General features: G+C 41.5%; 1 protein-coding gene across 7 annotated transcripts in view; it reads right to left on the minus strand.

Annotated features, from left to right (window-relative positions):
• Positions 1-17,119, minus strand: part of camta1a (calmodulin binding transcription activator 1a) — a 568,653-nt gene that overhangs the window by 16,478 nt on the left and 535,056 nt on the right. For 6 of the 7 annotated variants that reach the window (XM_057830217.1, XM_057830223.1, XM_057830218.1 and 3 more), the window contains 5 exons: positions 5,462-5,649; positions 4,534-4,730; positions 4,368-4,446; positions 3,648-3,996; positions 3,001-3,470 (listed from right to left, as the gene is read on the minus strand). In XM_057830217.1, the coding sequence (XP_057686200.1) occupies positions 3,001-3,470; positions 3,648-3,996; positions 4,368-4,446; positions 4,534-4,730; positions 5,462-5,649 (1,283 nt within the window). Of the gene's footprint in view, positions 1-3,000; positions 3,471-3,647; positions 3,997-4,367; positions 4,447-4,533; positions 4,731-5,461; positions 5,650-15,868; positions 16,357-17,119 lie in introns of those variants that run through there. The other variant, XM_057830222.1, reaches the window with a different exon arrangement.

Genomic DNA, 17,119 nt, shown 5'->3' on the forward strand with positions numbered 1-17,119 from the left:
ATTGGTTTTGCTTAAATTAAAGGCTATCTTCAAATTTTCCGATTTTATGTCCTAGCTATGCAGAAAATATTGTTGAATGTCATTTTTTTTTGTGTTTCAGGTAAAACTAAGTCTATAAAATAAGAAGGAAAATGTACATATGTATATGGCGGAAAACACTCAGGTAACTTGAAGTTCCGCTCTGAGACCCCCAATTTGACCAAATTTCGCAATTGTCCTATATGCATGTGTGATACATCATTGGAAAGCTTAAATTCTCAATTTTCCGGAGGAAGAAACATTTTGAACAGGAGGGCATTTGTTTAAAAAAAAAAAAAAAAAAAAATTTAAACTGCAAAACCCTATCTAGAGGCGAGAGCACGCAAGAGCAGAATTACAGACGCCACGACTTTAACGAGATATCATCGCGTACTTACCTTGTTTTGATCCAAAAACTCCATTTAGCATGTATCACTGAGTGTCAAGACACAGCTGTGAATGGCCACCGCTGGATTTTCTGGGATTTCATGGGTGAAAACGGTAACATAACAAGGGTCGTGATGCAGAAATCGCAGACATCAAGGAGTGGTCGAGATTTTCTGTTTCATATATTTACCCTTTTAAACATTTTTTTTCAATTTTTCTTTGTTTGGATCAATTATTTATCATCTAAAATATTGGGGAAACTGCGACAGTAATGAAAAAAATATAATTAAGCGATAGTTATGAGGTAGATATCCGTGACTTTTTTACAGATGCCAATTTTTTCATTGTGACGTAATTTGTTTAAGAGTTTAAAATATGCGAGTGAATAATTTTTCAGTCTTTTTTTTTTTTTTTAAACAAAATATTAGACATCAATTAATGATTCTAAGCTAAAAATGACAGATATTTTGAATAATAAATATAGTTAATTACCATCGTTTTATGGCTGGGTTGAAACAAAATCGGTTGTGCGACGTCTGTAAACGGGGGTTTCCAGGGTAAAACAGACAAATTAGAAATAGTTTGGGGGCCTAATGCACCATGAATCTGCTATGGCAGCTTATAGTAATATTGTTCTATCAAACACAACAGTTCTTTTGGCTTAAAATACAGCAGTTTATTTTAAAGAGGAGTGCAAGAGCAGAAACTGCTTTTTCAGTCTTGTCTGTGTTTTCCGCCATATACAGTATATATAAAAGCATTAGAAAGTGCATCAGTAAAGAAAAGTGGAAAATAGAATTTCAAAGTCATGACCACCCTTTTGGGTGTTATGACGGTGTAGGTCATTTGTTCTTGTTTTGCTTTTTCTACTGCTCTTTGTGTGTGTTCATGGGTCGGGTGTGTGTGTGCATGAATTGGTTTGCTGACTGAATTGATTAGGTGCAGGAGTTGCCTGTCCAACAGTTCCTAATTGGTGCCACGCGATTGGCCAAGGTGTGAACTGCCTGGACTATTTAAGAAGCTCATCACAAGCACTTTATCTCAGAGCTCGTGCGGATCGCAACCTGTGGCAGGGATTCCTGCTTTATGTCGAGTTCCACAAGATACTTGTATATTTTGTAAATAGTAGAGCAGTGATGTAGAAGGGAGAAGTTTTTTTGTTGTACACGCAGTTTTCTCCTGTTTTTTATTAGGACGTAGGTTAGTGAAATGTTTTTATTTTGCTCTTTTTCTTTTTGTTAGGGAAGGTAGGGTTTTAATAGACTGTTTTGTTTGTCATTTCGGCAAATTTATCCCTCTGAAGCCAAATAAAGAGAAACTGCTCTTAAAATACTGCTTTTGCTGGCCTTTCAGGTGAGGGTTGGACGGGAGGAGCACCGACACGTGTTTGGATTTCCCATGACCGGGTTGTAACATATGGTAACATAAGTGTTTTTATATGTCAATGCAAGGAAACAAACTAGGAAATACGACTTACAACCTGGGAAGAAACTGTGTTACATGGTGTAATGGAACCCTGATTGTTTGTCTTTGTCGGGGGTAGACAACAAGGGAAATGCGTGAGTTATTGGGCCAAATAATCACAACAATTTGCTTGAATAGCATTTTTTTTCTATTAGGTAAATTTAATGAAAAGTTCAGCAAAACACTGTAAAAACATCAAGTGCAAGTAATCCTATTCCAATTCCATATTCACTCCAGTATAGTCAACATTTTTACTTGGGAGCTCCAGGGGGAGAAGGGCCCGCGAGAGAGCCCCGTGCATGGGTGACGCTTTCCTGTCTTCCCCTTACCGCCCTCTGGAAGTCTACCCCGGCTCGGTTGTCGTGGCAGCAATTTAGAAGTCAAAGAGATGGCAATTACGGCTAACGATTTTTAAGCTTGACCATTGTTATGACGGTATTATTTCCTCCGTAGTCACACGGATGAATTGCCACGTTATGTCCATACCATAGGTTTTATCTTCGCTAACTTTCCTCATACTTATTTGTCTGCATATGTGGGCATTGATCAGCACACATCACAGTAAACCTTGTTGTTTTTCTCATCTTAGCCAAGCCAAATCCAGAGGGGCTGGGGCTGAAACTGTTATTTTCATAATGGATTTTGCTTTCCCGCAACTGTTCCGGTGACTTTGTCCTTCTTAAGAGGTCTTTTTTCCCCTGGTGCTTGGCGTTTCAGAAACATGTCATCTTGTAGTATAACTTTAGGTGGGTACTGAAATACTAACAATCAATCAGAAGCAGTAATCAGGTTGCGCGCATTCACGCGGGAGCGAGTGACCGAACAAAGTGAGTTTACGCCCGACAGAGCGCAACGGCTGCAGCATAGACTGTAAGGTTGTCTTTGATCGGGATAGCGTAACTTCGTCAAAACACGGAACCACTGTGAAATAAGATTTTTTTTTTTTTTAAATCGACGCATTATTTTTACTGGCCCCACCGGGCCAGAGGTTGGTGCATTTTGGTGGCCCTGACGGTTTTAAAAGTACATCTGGGCCACCGGGCCATTTATATTGTCGACCCCTGTCTGTGATTACTCTAAAGCCACTAGACAGTGAGAAACCACCCAACGCAGTCAATGTATTCATCTCACCTGTAGGTCATCCATCTGCGAGAGACAGTCGTGATTCTCCAGATCATCCCGATAGGACAGCATTTCTGCATCAGCCATGTTTCTGTCTGCCATGACCAGCATGCCGAGCTGTTCCCGCTGGCGTAATCGGGCGACAAGCTTTTCCTTCCCCAAGCTGCCGCTTCCGCTGACACCCGGCCCCTTCCTTCCCACGTTGCTAATGGAGAAACTCTCCCGGTTGGTCCATCTGGCTGTCCCCGTGCTACCGCCTATAGACAGACTCTTGTCTGGGCTTTCGGAGGACTGGCTCTTGGGGCTAGAGGACAGCTTGTGTAGCTGCTGCTGCTCCAGGCTAAGAGGAACAGACATGGCCTTGTCGGGCCGTGTCTGAAAGTGCTGTGGGTTGGGTTTATGCTTCTTAGCGAGCGGGAGGTCTCTTTGACCCTCGCTGGTGTAGTAGCTGGAAGGCTCTGACCTGGGCCTTCGCAAGTCTGTAAAACACAAAATATTTAACGGTAAGCTGCAACAATTCAAGCAAATTGATCAGTCAAACCAATGACATATTTTAATGGCATTGCTACATCTTTATAAAACACAAATATTGAAAGTTTTTTTTTTTTTAGATACTGAGTTTTAACCGGCGCCCGTGGAGAAAAAGAGCTACAAGCCTGGGTTGTGGGTGGTGTTGCTTGATGTGGTTGTCGTTGTAGCGGGACCTCCTCTCTTTCCACCGGTTGTGACTACACTCTCATTGGCCCAGTTCAGCATCCAGCTGTCTGTCGTGGGGGTGTCGGGCGCCGGGGAGAAGGACATGCGAGTTGTAGGGGGTAGAGGAGCCGGTGGTTGCTGCTCCTCCCGTTGCAGTTGCTCCAGACATTCAGCCAGTTTGGTGTGGCCACGAGAGCGGGCGATGGAAAGGGGTAGACGGCCCAGAGAATCAGGAATTGCCAGGGCCCGTCGATCCCATTTATATAGGACCACTGCAGCTTCCAGATGACCCAGTGCGCAAGCCCACATCTGGCACAATTGTGGAAAAGCAGAAACGACACACAGATTGAATGGCTTTTATCACACCAGAAGTGTAAAAACAAGAATTAACATTTTCCACATAACCAAAATGGTATCAGCAGTGCTACCTTCACAGTAAATTGAAGTAATCTGATTGCCGTTTATGATTTTGGGGATTCAGATCAAACAAATCAGAAAAATTTCAGGTAAAATTATCCACCAGTAAACTGATATGGACTAACATTATGAAAAGTTCTACAAATGGATGTGTTAGAATTACTGTGACGATTTGGACGGCATCACTTGCTCTAAAAACACGGCTTATGGTAAATAGCACAAAAATCTAATTATACTCAAGTTGTCAAGCTCTGGACTCTTACCAAAGGTGTGCAGGAGAAGTGATCAACGTTCAAAGGGTCCACTTCCAACTCCAAATCAATGCTATCAGCATGCTTGGTGCTGGAATGAAGACAAACGGAAATTAATTTATATGCAAAGCACATTAAAAACTAAATTACCAGTGTATTGTCAGTATTTTGCTCCCACCGCCACTTTATGAGCGTCTGGATGAGGGTAGCGTAGCCCTGGCCTGCAGCCAGGTGAAGGAGCGTCATGCCTCGGAAAGTTTTGGAGTGGATTAAATGTTTGGACTTGGCCCAGCAAGCTCGACTCATCATCTTCTCACAAACTACCACGACACGGCTCTCGAAGGAGCTGCTGGCCTGCGTTGGGCCTGATCCACACTGCCAAACACACAACATCCCATTTAAAAAAAAATGTTTATTATTATTATTATTTATGTATTTATTTTTTAAAAAACATTTTCTAACAAAACAGAATTACTTTATTGTATTCTTTGTGTTATGAATCACAATATCCTAATGCTTATGTCACAATACAACTACTATCTGATTGTTGTTTACTAGAGGCTGGTGCACATTAGTAATTGTATCAAAATTGCTATGCTATGTACTTGTAAGAGAAACTGGGATAATTAAAAAGATGGAATGCTGTCAGGGAGGCACATCTCTACTTGGACCCTTAATGCTTAATGTGTCTGACTTCAAGGACATCTGTGTACAACTTCTTCAGGTCACCTTAAAGACGTTACATAGGCTTTTTTTTTGTTTGCACCTCAGCCGAGCTATACCAAACATTTATGTTGATTAAGATCGTGGTCATGCTGAGAGGTCAACTTCTAGCAGACATCTGACTGTTTTGAGCAAACATTGACTTAAAAATGGCAACGCTGGAGAAAAACATGCCCAAATCACAAAGGTGCCACCACCACGGTTAGCTGTGGGAACGCTCTTCTTCTGGTCATTAAATTATGCCGGTATAAGTATATTTAGTAAAGGATCCATTTTAAGTATAGCATTTCCCCTAGAAACAAAATAATTCAACGCCGTTTATAATAGCCTTGGAGTACTGTACTCATATTTGTGCTATATGAATTGCCCGAGCAGCTACTTACCTGTGTTTGGCTGTTGCTGTCTCCCCCTCCGCCACCTCCAGTGGCCCCACCTCCTCCGCCAGTTCCTCCTGTTCCTCCTCCAGCGCCACCACTCCCAGCACTGCTCTGCTGCTGGTGGCTGGCCATCTCGGCCATCCTTCTCTCCATCTGCTCCAAGCGTTCCAGGATAGACATTCTGAACTGGTTATCTGGCAAGGCGGTGAGACAGAATAACACAAGTCAGCCAACAAGTCAGTGCCAGTGCGCAAATAAATGCATGTGTTCAGCGCCGTAATCGTGAAAACAACCTTGTATCATGACATGATAAATGATCACACTGTAGGCACCAAAGGCATTGCTCTGAGCCCCTTGAACCACAACCATTAAACATTTGTGACACACAAGCTGTAAATGACAAGGTCCCTCTTCCAACTATTACATACCTTGTTTAATCATCATTAATCTGCATAAGATTGGTCTGAGAACAATGGCAGCAATCATTAACATCTTCCTAACAAGACAATTTGCCAAAAAACACTCCCAAAATCTATCAATTGCCTGTAAGGGGCTTCCATAACTAAACTAGCTTTGCTCCCTCCATCACATCCCAAGAAGATTAACAAGCTGAGCAAAGACGGGAAATTGGCCCCCCCTTTTCACACAGGGCACGCAGGACTCTGCAGGGAGTGTGCGTGTGAAGGCCTCTCCAGTTGATTAAATGCAACCCATTAAAGCCAAAGAGTCCCAACTCCCCTCTCCCCTTCCATAAGCCGACTCCATACGAGGGAAAAGAAGGGACATTACCAATCAATCACAACCATAGCCAGAGCCCTTGAAGAAGCCGCCGTTCCATACATCAGAATAGAAGTGCATTAGCCTTGAGAGTGCTCACATGCTGCTTAGGAGGTGGCTAATGTCATAGACTCTTCTATAAGTCAAGAGGTGGGTCTTGGGCACCAGGCAATGTGAAACAACCTGTGTGAAATTGTTATATTTCCCCAGAATATACACTGAGCAGGTGTTGCAGCTGGGCAGGCAATGCACGAGGGACCTGAGCGGAAGGGGGCCCCAGCGGGAGGCTGACATTGGCCCATATCAATGAAAAAGCACTGCTTGAATGGAGCAATAACAATGTGTGACTGACAGCAACAATCTCTAAGGGGCCCCTGACTCACAATGCGGGGTGGTAGGCCCTACCTCCGTCAGTGACTATTTTATATACAGGGGTGCACATATTTTTTTTTGCCCAGGTTCTCAGAGGAGGACCTGGAGACGTGACTTGGTCCTCATTGAGCTTGAGAGCCGACCCGCCTGATGCGATAAAATTATGACAAGCTTTACTTGGAGCCAATTACCTTTAATTAATTATATTAACAAATAATGCTTGATTATCAAATGGCACAACAAAATTGTCATTACTTTGAAGTGAAATGTAAAGAAATAAAAATAAAAGCGCTAATTCAAAGTAAAGGGCATTATGCGGCTCCCACATTAACTCCAAGCCTTTGTAAAAGTGGGATGTCCTCCTCATAAGAGCTCATTGAACGTGCATGTTAACTTTGTGAAATGCGAGCAAAAACACGTTTGTCAGTGCATGGCGCTGTTCTTCATTAACTTTATTCCACCACTTGTCCATAGGGCGAGTGGGGTCCTGTCTGACATCGATAGTTTGCTTGATTGCCACATGCTCTCTGTTTTTTTCGTGCTTTTCAAAGTTTGGATGGCTGAAATTCTTTGACCCTACATAAAATGCGCTGCTCTTATCAGCCACATTGGGATTGTCACGGGAAATTTTGTACCACAGTTCCGTGCGAGCATCATTTGCTTCTAGCCATGGTACCTCCTGAAGCCACTTTTCAGCAAAAGTCCTTTTTTCGGTAGCTCCGGGGACGTCTCTGTCGTCTGTCTGTCTTTAGACGGGGGTGGGGGAACATGGAAATAATTACTCAGTGGGGCCTGCCTCTTTGACATTTTGAGAAGTGATTTTCTCGTGTCCGCCGCAAATACAGTGGTCAGCCATCGGTACGCAAACGCGTATGGAAGCCGTTGAGGGCCAGCGCCTTTGTTTACGTCCAGTCCGCATGCGCGCATGCGGACCACTTATGTGCACCCCTGTTTATATATTATGATTAGGGGTGTAACGGAACACAAAAATCTCGGTTCGGCACATACCTCGGTTTTGAGGTCACGGTTTGGTTCATTTTCGGTACAGTAAGAAAAGAAAATGCAAAACATAAATGTGCTAGTTGTTTATTACACACCTTTGTGCTTTCAACAATACGAACATTAGCCTATACAAAGCTAGAATTCTGCTCAAAAAGTAGCGGGTATTTAAAGGTAATCCAACAGGAATTTGCCTTTCAGACCCCAAGTATTGGTCAGCTTTCTTTCTGAAAGAAAGAAGAAAAAAGAAGTCCTCTGCTAAAGAGAAAAGCAATCCCAATGACAGAAGATTTTAACATGTATTTTACAAATGAAGTGCCTCAATGAATCATTTTTTTTCTTATGAACGGTTTTCAAAAGCTTCATTGGTGGATTTTCTCAAGTTAAAGCGCCACACAGAAATTAAGAAATTTAATTGTGTAAGCAGGATCTGTGTATTATTCTTATTATTTAATTACAGGTGTTTTAGCTCATTTCAATTTATTTTATTTAAATGGGCTATTATTTATTTTATTATTTGTTTATATTTTACAAATGTGATGTAGTATTCATTTATATTGTATATTTTATGTTGTATAACTTTAGTTCCTATGTGAATATTAGTTCCTACTTGTTTTATTGTGGTAGGAGGGTTTTGTATTGAACACGGGGCCGTGTTGGTTATTATTATAGCAGAGAAGACAGCAGTAAATCAACATAGACACGTCAACTGTGCCCCGATCTACCACTCAAGAGATCTGATGGTGTGAAAAAGTAGGTTACGATTGCATATTATTGACCGGATCCACAGTATTTTTACACAAGTGACTTCCGGTCTGCCAGATCCTAGCTACCGTTAGTAGTATTGACGCAGGAGGGTCGCGTCTCGCGTCAAATAATAAACTCCATTCTTTTCGCGTGCATCGCGTTGAGCCGCTTCTGGTCTAACACGCGGCCGCACTGATCGACTTTAACGCCCGCGTTTCACTGCGTTCTCACGGTGGCCACGTTGTCGCGCCGTTGACGTTTCTGGGTTATATACTGTCCTACCGTGTTGGTCCTCATTATAGTAGAGAAGACGGAGTAAATATAATCTACACATAGAAACTGTAACCCGATCGACTCACAGCCTCGAAAAGTACATTACGTCAGAAACTCGTTCGGTACGCCTCCGTTCCGAATTGAGCAACACGCACTGAAACGGTTCAATACAAATACATGTACCGTTACAACCTTAATTATGATAGTATAAATTTTATATATACACATAGTAAATATATATATATATATATATATATGCATACACTATATTATATTTTTCTCACTGCTATAAACCACATTAATGAAATTTTATGACTTTTCGGCAATTGTCCTCATCTTACTGCAAAAATGTTGCATTGTTCAAGTTTTGGGATGATGATAACAACGAAGTAATTAATACCAATGATGTTTCTCTACAAATGATTAGACATAAGATATATGATACTTATATGGTCCTATTTTTTTGGCAGGGTGGAGGTTTTTCAGATGAGAAATAAAGCAACTGAAATCTAGGAGTCTGGAAAATGTTACCAAGACATTCCTAAAGCCCGAGCACTCCAGCGAACCATGGTAAGAGTCATTATCCACAAATGGAGAAGTGGTGAGATGCTAGTGAAATTACAAAAATACCCCAAGAGCTCAAGGACATTTTACCCAGGATGCCAAAAAGGCACCCATGATAAAGGCAAAAAAATAATTGCAGGCCTCTCTTATTTCATTTGAGTTCATGACTCAACAATAAGCAAAATAAAAATGAAAAATGTCAACCACAGCAAAGATTCATGGTAAGAAAATCAATGCTGACCAACGATAGGGGGAAAAAAAGATTCATTTTGCAAAACCCCATAAATGATTCCTAAGACTTTAGCGAGATGATGAGTCTGACAAGATGGAACTTATGGAAAGTGTGTGTCTCATTCAGTCTTGTGTAAAAGTAACACAGTATTTCACCTGCATTTCAGAAAAGGAACATCATACTAATAGTCAATGATGGTGGTAATGTGATTTCTTGGGGCTGCTTTTCTGCTTCAGGACCTGGACAATTTGTTGTGATCTATAGTGCCATGAATTGAGTGAAGGATTTGGACTGGTCAAGTCAAATTTCGGACTTGAATTCCATTGGAATGCTATGGTATGACTTTAAAAGGCCCATTACACAAACGCACACACATATAGATTCCTTCCTGCTGAATTAAAAAACTTCTTCAAGGAATGGTGAGCTAAAATATTTTGACTGAAAAAGTCTCTTTGGTAGTTCTAGAAAATACACTATTTCAGTTGTTGATGCTAAGTGTGAACAACCATTTATGAGGTTTATAGGGGAAATACTTTCACATGGGGAAAGATAGCATTGAAAAGTAGAGTTACATATTTTTAAAAAGCATTTATTTTTACTTAGTTCATCTTTGTCTGGCATTTCTATTTGTTTATCTCAAACAAAACAGGTGAAATGGTGAAACTATGAAAACAAGATTGAATCTGACAAGAGGGCAAATACTTTTTCGAGGCACTGTACACATACATACAAAGGTTGTTATGTCTTTTTAGTGTAATGGGATGTGAGTCCAGAGTAGACTGCATTAGCATTCCCTATTTAGCCACCATGAGGCTGTTTCTGTGGAAACCTGCTGCTGAGCGGTAACTAGGCGACAGGAACATGGCAGTGTGTGTATGGTCTGCCTTCTATTAGCTTATTGATGAAGGGGAGGAGAAGAACTGTACACAGTAAAGAAGGGAGGGAGGGAGGGAGCACATGGAAGGAAATCTATGAATCTTCTTCCCTGTGCTTTATGTATTGAACAATTTGGCCCACTTGTTTCTTATGTGGAAGTCGTCAGCTTGGGCTCGATATCTCTAAGTAGGGTGTCTTCACAACACAAGACTGTGGCATTTGCGCTTTTGACAACAGCGGTGTCTCTGAAGAACGCTAATATCAGCCTACAGTAAAAGAGGTCAAACAAGCAAACATATTGTCAGTGGCTGGCAAATTGCTGCTCTCAGTGACAGCATGCAGCACTGTGGCTATTATGTTCGGCTCGCTTCTCTCTTTCCCTCTTGTAGAAAACCTATCAGAGCAACAACGCATGTGTTTACAGCATCTCTATTAATTGACCTGGTAATTAGTGCCAATATAGAGTTCTCCAGTATAAAGCTAAGCGAATCTTAAGTGAAGCGCTGGGCTTGTGATAGGTCAGAGCACTGCAAGCTGTCACAGCACAAGGCTACGCGCTCTCGCTTCCCTCGGCCGACACGGGTCAAGGGAGAAGCGGAACAGATAGTTAGCAGCACGCTGACATGTCTTTGTTCAGGCCCAGTGCTGCAGTGTGCTGCAGTGCAGATGATGTCATTTCCACCTGCTGTCTCTGAATGCGATGCACGTCCACTGCAGAGGGAGGATGGGGGAAGAGACGAGTGGGAGGAGAAATGGAAGGTAATCAGCCAAACAGAAGTACATCAACACGGTGACGTTGTCCAGCATCTTCCCGCTCTTAGGTTTGTGGAGGTGGACTTAGACGTGTGCGCTCTCGCACATTTAACCAAAGTGAGTGCGCATGGTTCATTAATTTTACTTACAGCACCGAATAATGTTGATGATTATACTAACTACATTATGTATGCTATTTTTTAGGAATTCACTGGAGTTTTACTTTTTCCATCAAGAAGATAAAAATAAAGGTGGGAATAGCAAACACTGCAGCTCACAACATAAATCTTTGAAGTAATCCATCTCCCGTTTAAGAGATAAATACCCAAAGTGGCTGAAAAATGCCACCAATGAAGTATTTTAATGTAATGGTCGTTATCAGAGAACACGTAAAGAAAAATCCATTTAATACTGATCGACAAAAAGGCCTGAACGTTTACGACCACTACCACAAATGAGTCATTTTATTGCTTGCCATGGATCCTCATTATCAGAAATCACTTGCACTGCCCCTGTGGACCTGAGAACCAACTAGCTGCGTTTGCAGACCTTTGTGGAAAGCTGTTTAGCCAGTCTACTTTGTGGATGATGAAACTAACTCTCCATCAATGCAGTGGATGACTTTCGACTGCTTCTTTCAGAGGTCAATCATGCTCTTAATACATAGAAGTCACAATACATGTTATAATACATGTTGGCAGTCTCTTGACATGGGAGCAGCTCTTCAAGAGACTGCTAGAAGAAAGATATGCAACACAGGCAGATTACATGCAAGGGGAGCAAAAGGTTGATCTGAGATGAGACGGGAAAAGAGGATGAGAAGGGCAGAAGGGAGAGGATGTGCCGGGGCACACATCACAAGAAAGGTTGGAGAATTCTCAGCATGGGTGAAAGAAGCAAGTAGTAAAAATTTAGAGGACATTTTTGAAGCAACATGTGTGGCTTTGGAAAATCTACACCTGAAGAACTACCTACTGTATCTTAAGAAGAAGGGTTTCATCCAGTTTCATTATTTCTTAAATAACTCGGAAATCTTTTGCAATTAAAGAACCTTTTTTCTTTTTTTCTTTCTTTTTTTTTAAATTAAGCAATATCTTGATTTCAAACACGTGAGCGCTACTGTTACAACAACTACTGCTATTTCTCATTAAATGCCCCCCAAAATTGACTTTCTTTTATTTTTTTTTTACCCCTCCGCACTCATAACTCTTTCTAGCTCTTAAACACGTCAGTCTTTCTTGCGCATGTGGGAAGCTGGAGAAAAAGCCATGCTCTATTTGTGATTTTATATTCCACCAGCGTCAGCTACGGTAAAGCAGTAGTTTTGTTTTGTTGCCAATAAACAGGGTTTACTGCTTGACGTCGGAAACACTTAACATAAATGGAAAAAGCTTAACGCCACAAAATGTCCCAAATCTATAATAAATTGTCACCAAAATTTATGAGGACATCTCTGTTTCTGCTCTGTTTCACAGTTATGTACGGACCTCTGGATATAAAAACGTTCATTAAACTCCTAAAATTTGGGAGATCATTCTGGTTTCTTCAGAGATTGAAGTGAGTGTAAGGAGCGATATCAACATCAATTTTCAGACAACTGACTGAACATTTTGGGCATAAAGCGGCCTTATTCTTTTCTAAGTTAAGCTTACTGTTCCTTGCACTGTAGTATGATAACAGATGATGCTCTCTGATTCAAGGTTTGTATGAATTTGTAACATTATACATTACGTATCATCTTAGAGGGAAAGTACAGTACACCTTTTCCCCCAATGTTTTCTTAATGTCGCTTTGGGAATCATATAGAAAGATAAACGAACAGTTAGCAAAGGTCACAATGTGTGATTGCATCACTTGTCCAGCAACAAAGAGAGCGGCTCTTAGCCTTCTGGCATTTGTCCAGCTAAATAGGTCAATACAAGTCTATTTGAAAAAGTGAAGAGATAGATTTTGTCACAACAAAGGTAAAATGCCAAGAGTGAGTGCCATGGGGACTTACTGTCATCTACCATTGCGCTAATACACCTCTACACAATTGGCTTGGGTTTCTTGGGCAGCAGGTCAGTTTGACTTTGCGATTTCTAAACAATATCATAGAGAGCACATTATTATGCAAAGTAGGAACCAATTTAATGGAACATTTGAGGCAGTTTTGTAACTTAAGAATTAAAAGTGAAATGGGGCACACATTGTAGTGTCAATATTCCATACATTTACATTGTAACTTGACAAGCATGAAAAGTGACTACACCTCAGCTCGAAACTGGTTAAAAGCACCTTATCAACGTACAAGTGTCCACACTTGGCAAAGCTTTTATCGGAACCTCTCAGACATTCCTGCCACAAAGTATGAATAAGTAATGAATGGCCACCACAGTGAGAAAGAAAAGCAAGAAAGCCAACTAATTCAATATATGTCAACAAAATGCCACAAGTCACTGCAAAATAGTTCTGTAATGATGTAAAGTAAGATGATTCATGAATATATAATAAAATAATAATAATAACAAAAAGTTACATGGTAAAAATGCTGATAATTTTGTTTGGCATTGGTAACTTTACATGTGTATAACTCTCAAAGCAAAGAAAGAAAGAAAAAAAAAAAACTATCATTCATCAGTGTTCTGCTTGATATGTTTCATTTCACAAAAAGGTTATTTTCCCTCTCTTTGAAGGAGTGTGATCTGTGCAGTTTAGATTTGTTTTAAGTTGCAATTGATTTTGCATGTTAAATTAATCTGTAAATGGTCAAACAGTAGGTTTTGGAATTGGTCACGGTGTGATGTCACACTGTGCTATATTATGCGAGTACATGGCCTCTTCGTGCTTCCTACACGCCTTCTAACATTGAGAGCGCTAAACACTGAGAAAAACCATCCTGGTTCTAAAATGTGCCGCATTGAGCTTACAATACATAAATAAAGCATTATTTAAAATCTAAACCTGTCTTTCTTACTTTTTTCCCTGCGACCTGTCACATTCTGCTGCTGGTCAGATTGTTTTTTGTTACAGAGCCGATTGTGTGAGCGTTCCCGACGTCGCACCTGCATCCAATTCCAGCTCATCAACTTTGTATTTAAACACAGGCGATCCAGGAGAAGCTTGCCGAGATATGGACTTGCTGGTCACCATTCGACACCTGATACTCTCGAATATCGTTGCTTTTGCTAGTTTCGCCCGTCTTGTGTTTTGTTCATCTGTTGCCCTCGTTTTGAAATCTTCTACCTTGCGTAGATATTTGAGTGTGTTATTTTGTTATCTTACTGGCTCACTGCCTACCGCCTTGGTTTACCCTGAGGTTAGTATTATTGATTCTTGTCGACATGCTGTCACAGACCATTTTGTTATTCCACCTTTTCCGCGATCGTGTGTTTTTTGGTTTGTATTTAATAAACCCTTGAATCTACACTCAGCTGTTGTCTGCTTTGAAGTCCAACCTTGTTTGAGCCGATGCAGACCTTAACACGACCTCCACCCGGCAGGAAGAGAACCAGGAAATAAACAAAAGTCCTGACTGAAATACGCCTCTCTGAATGGTAGCGCGTATGGAATCAAGCTGAAGCGGGATTTTAAAGTAAGTGGGGAATTTTATTTTTGTATAATTGTAAAATAGCGAAGCTTGGTGTCATTGAAGAATGATTGTAATCCACATATTGCCAACGCAGACAAGCTCTCCACGACACAACCACTCTACTGACGGCCAATCAGAGCAAAATGTATTTGAATTAGATCCAGTCACCTGCATTTTAAATATGAACTCCGCGTCAGCAGAAGAGCTCCAAACTCCAACAAAAGTAGTTGGAAAATTAGATTCGACGTAAATGCTTGTGCAAATCTGGTAAAATGTCATCTAAGGGTTATAAAACCATCAACAACTTTAGCGCCACTTTAGTAGATTTGATGTATAAACCGTAACAGAACACTACACTGTACTTTTTCGTACCTTAATAATTATCAAAATGCTCTTAAAGGGATATTACTCAGGCAGTTGCCTTAAAGAAAAAAAAAAAATCTAATGAGTTAATTACTACTCTCTTACCGAAACAATGTACAGTAACCATAGTCCCAAATTGGTACATAGATTCCCTCGATAGATAGATCGATACATAATAGACCTTTAAATGCTTTCACTCCAGCAAAGAACAAAAGGGAGGATAAAAAGTTCAGTTGGAAGTCACTGCTGGTGCACAAATGCTTAGTTGCAGCTACACTACTGGTTGGTGGAAGGATGGATGGATAGACAGACAGTTCTCCTAGATGGATAGAAGGATAAAGATATAGACAGACAGGAAGACAGAGATATTAATTCAGATTAATTTGGATTCCAAGGTAACAGTATTTTATTTCCGCAACAGTTGCAAGTTTCCCAGCTGTAAAAGTCAAGTGAACAGACATACCTTACTGTGGTATTGATACACTTTTAACAACAATGAAAAGGGTTTCCGGATGTTGAGTATTTAAGGGATTCTCAACCACTGTGTGTGGCATTGTGTATCTTTGCCAGTGACATAGTTATAGGCAGAGCAATTACTGTAAATGCTCTTCCCCTAAATGGAAGGTTCAATTTACCCGTGTATCTGCCTGTTGCCATTCATATGAAAAAATAAGTTTTGTTCTCCCCAAATTAAGGCCACATTTTACAATTTTTTATGTGTCTTTGATTTCATCCATTAGTAGTAAGCCAGAACTTGTCTATTACATCCAGGGATGGACATTTGTTTCAGAGTCCATCTTAGCCAATTCAGAGCAACAACAGCAGCATGCAACTTCAACTTGTTCTAACAAACACACACGATACGTATATAGCCTTAAATTCTAACCTTCTATCTTATTTTCCATTTGGTAGAGAGAAAAACCCCCACGCGCCTCTTTTGTTTGTTAGGAGGCGCAGGTGTCCGTCACCAGTATCCTGACCCACGCGATCCCTCCATGGCTGCGTCTTACTCCCCCCCAAGATGGTCCCAGCCTCCTAGACAGTCTGCGCGTGGACAAAGGAACGCCAAAGTCCATCCGCGTAGATGTTGTGTCAGCCTCCTCCACTGAGTCAAACAGTGGAACAAGTGAGGGAAGAGAGCGGCGTGAAGAGAGCTACTCCTCTTGCTCCGATGGCCCCCTCCTCCTCCAACTCCCTCCTCTTCTCCACTTCTTTCTCCTCACACACGCACGCACACGCTTGTGCACACGTGCTGCCGGTAAACAGACTCTACAGTCCTCACCGAAGGAGGCTCTTCCATCTCCCCGCTCAATTCTTGCTTTACTGCCTTTTACGTCCACAGTGTCAGGATGTGTCAGTAGCATTCAAACAGGTTTGTGTTATCTCATTAATGCGCATCTTTGTTGTGATTTGGACAAACACGCCCACCTCCCGAGCTTGTATTATGTGTGTGCAGTTGGTCACTGCGCTGCTTGCAACAGTCTGCAAACCGGCTGTAATCTGGCTGCAGCTAAATTTTGAGCCACACACACACACACACCCACCCTGGGATGGGGTTTATAAGGTTGGGAGCACAGGATCTTATCGGAGAGATGTGCACCGATTCTGGCTGTGTCCTGCCCATGGCTCCCTACCTGCAATGCTGCAGAGGAAGGGAAAAAAAGTGCCCCTTCCCCCACTCTGCATTATGACAAATCAAGGCAGGCAGGCAGTCAGGCAGTCAGGCAGCAGTTCCATTAAGATTATCACAACAGCGAGTCGTTCTGCTTGCGTACATGTCTGCGGACTAAATACAAAATGTTATGTCAACCTCTGCTGCCTTTTGGAATCAGGTGGCTGCTCTTTGACTGTAAGTCACATACTGCATTGCAAGCGTGGTGTGATCGCTGTACGGATGACGACAATATGCGCCAGTGACACAATCTGCCCTACTTGGGAAGAAAGTTAGCAGAGATGGTAGCTTTCAACTTGTTTCAGAGGGAACAAAGCACAAGAGTCAAAATGAGGAAAAGACCGAAATCTGTCTATTGGCAGTGGTCCCGATGCTGCTGATATTTTGTCGAAACAGCCTAAATTACCCCACATTCAGTTAACCCATTCAACAGGGTTTGGGTCATGGCAACAGACATCACATTTC

The sequence above is a fragment of the Corythoichthys intestinalis genome, chromosome 2, assembly GCF_030265065.1.
Source record: "Corythoichthys intestinalis isolate RoL2023-P3 chromosome 2, ASM3026506v1, whole genome shotgun sequence".
Lineage (NCBI taxonomy): Eukaryota > Metazoa > Chordata > Actinopteri > Syngnathiformes > Syngnathidae > Corythoichthys > Corythoichthys intestinalis.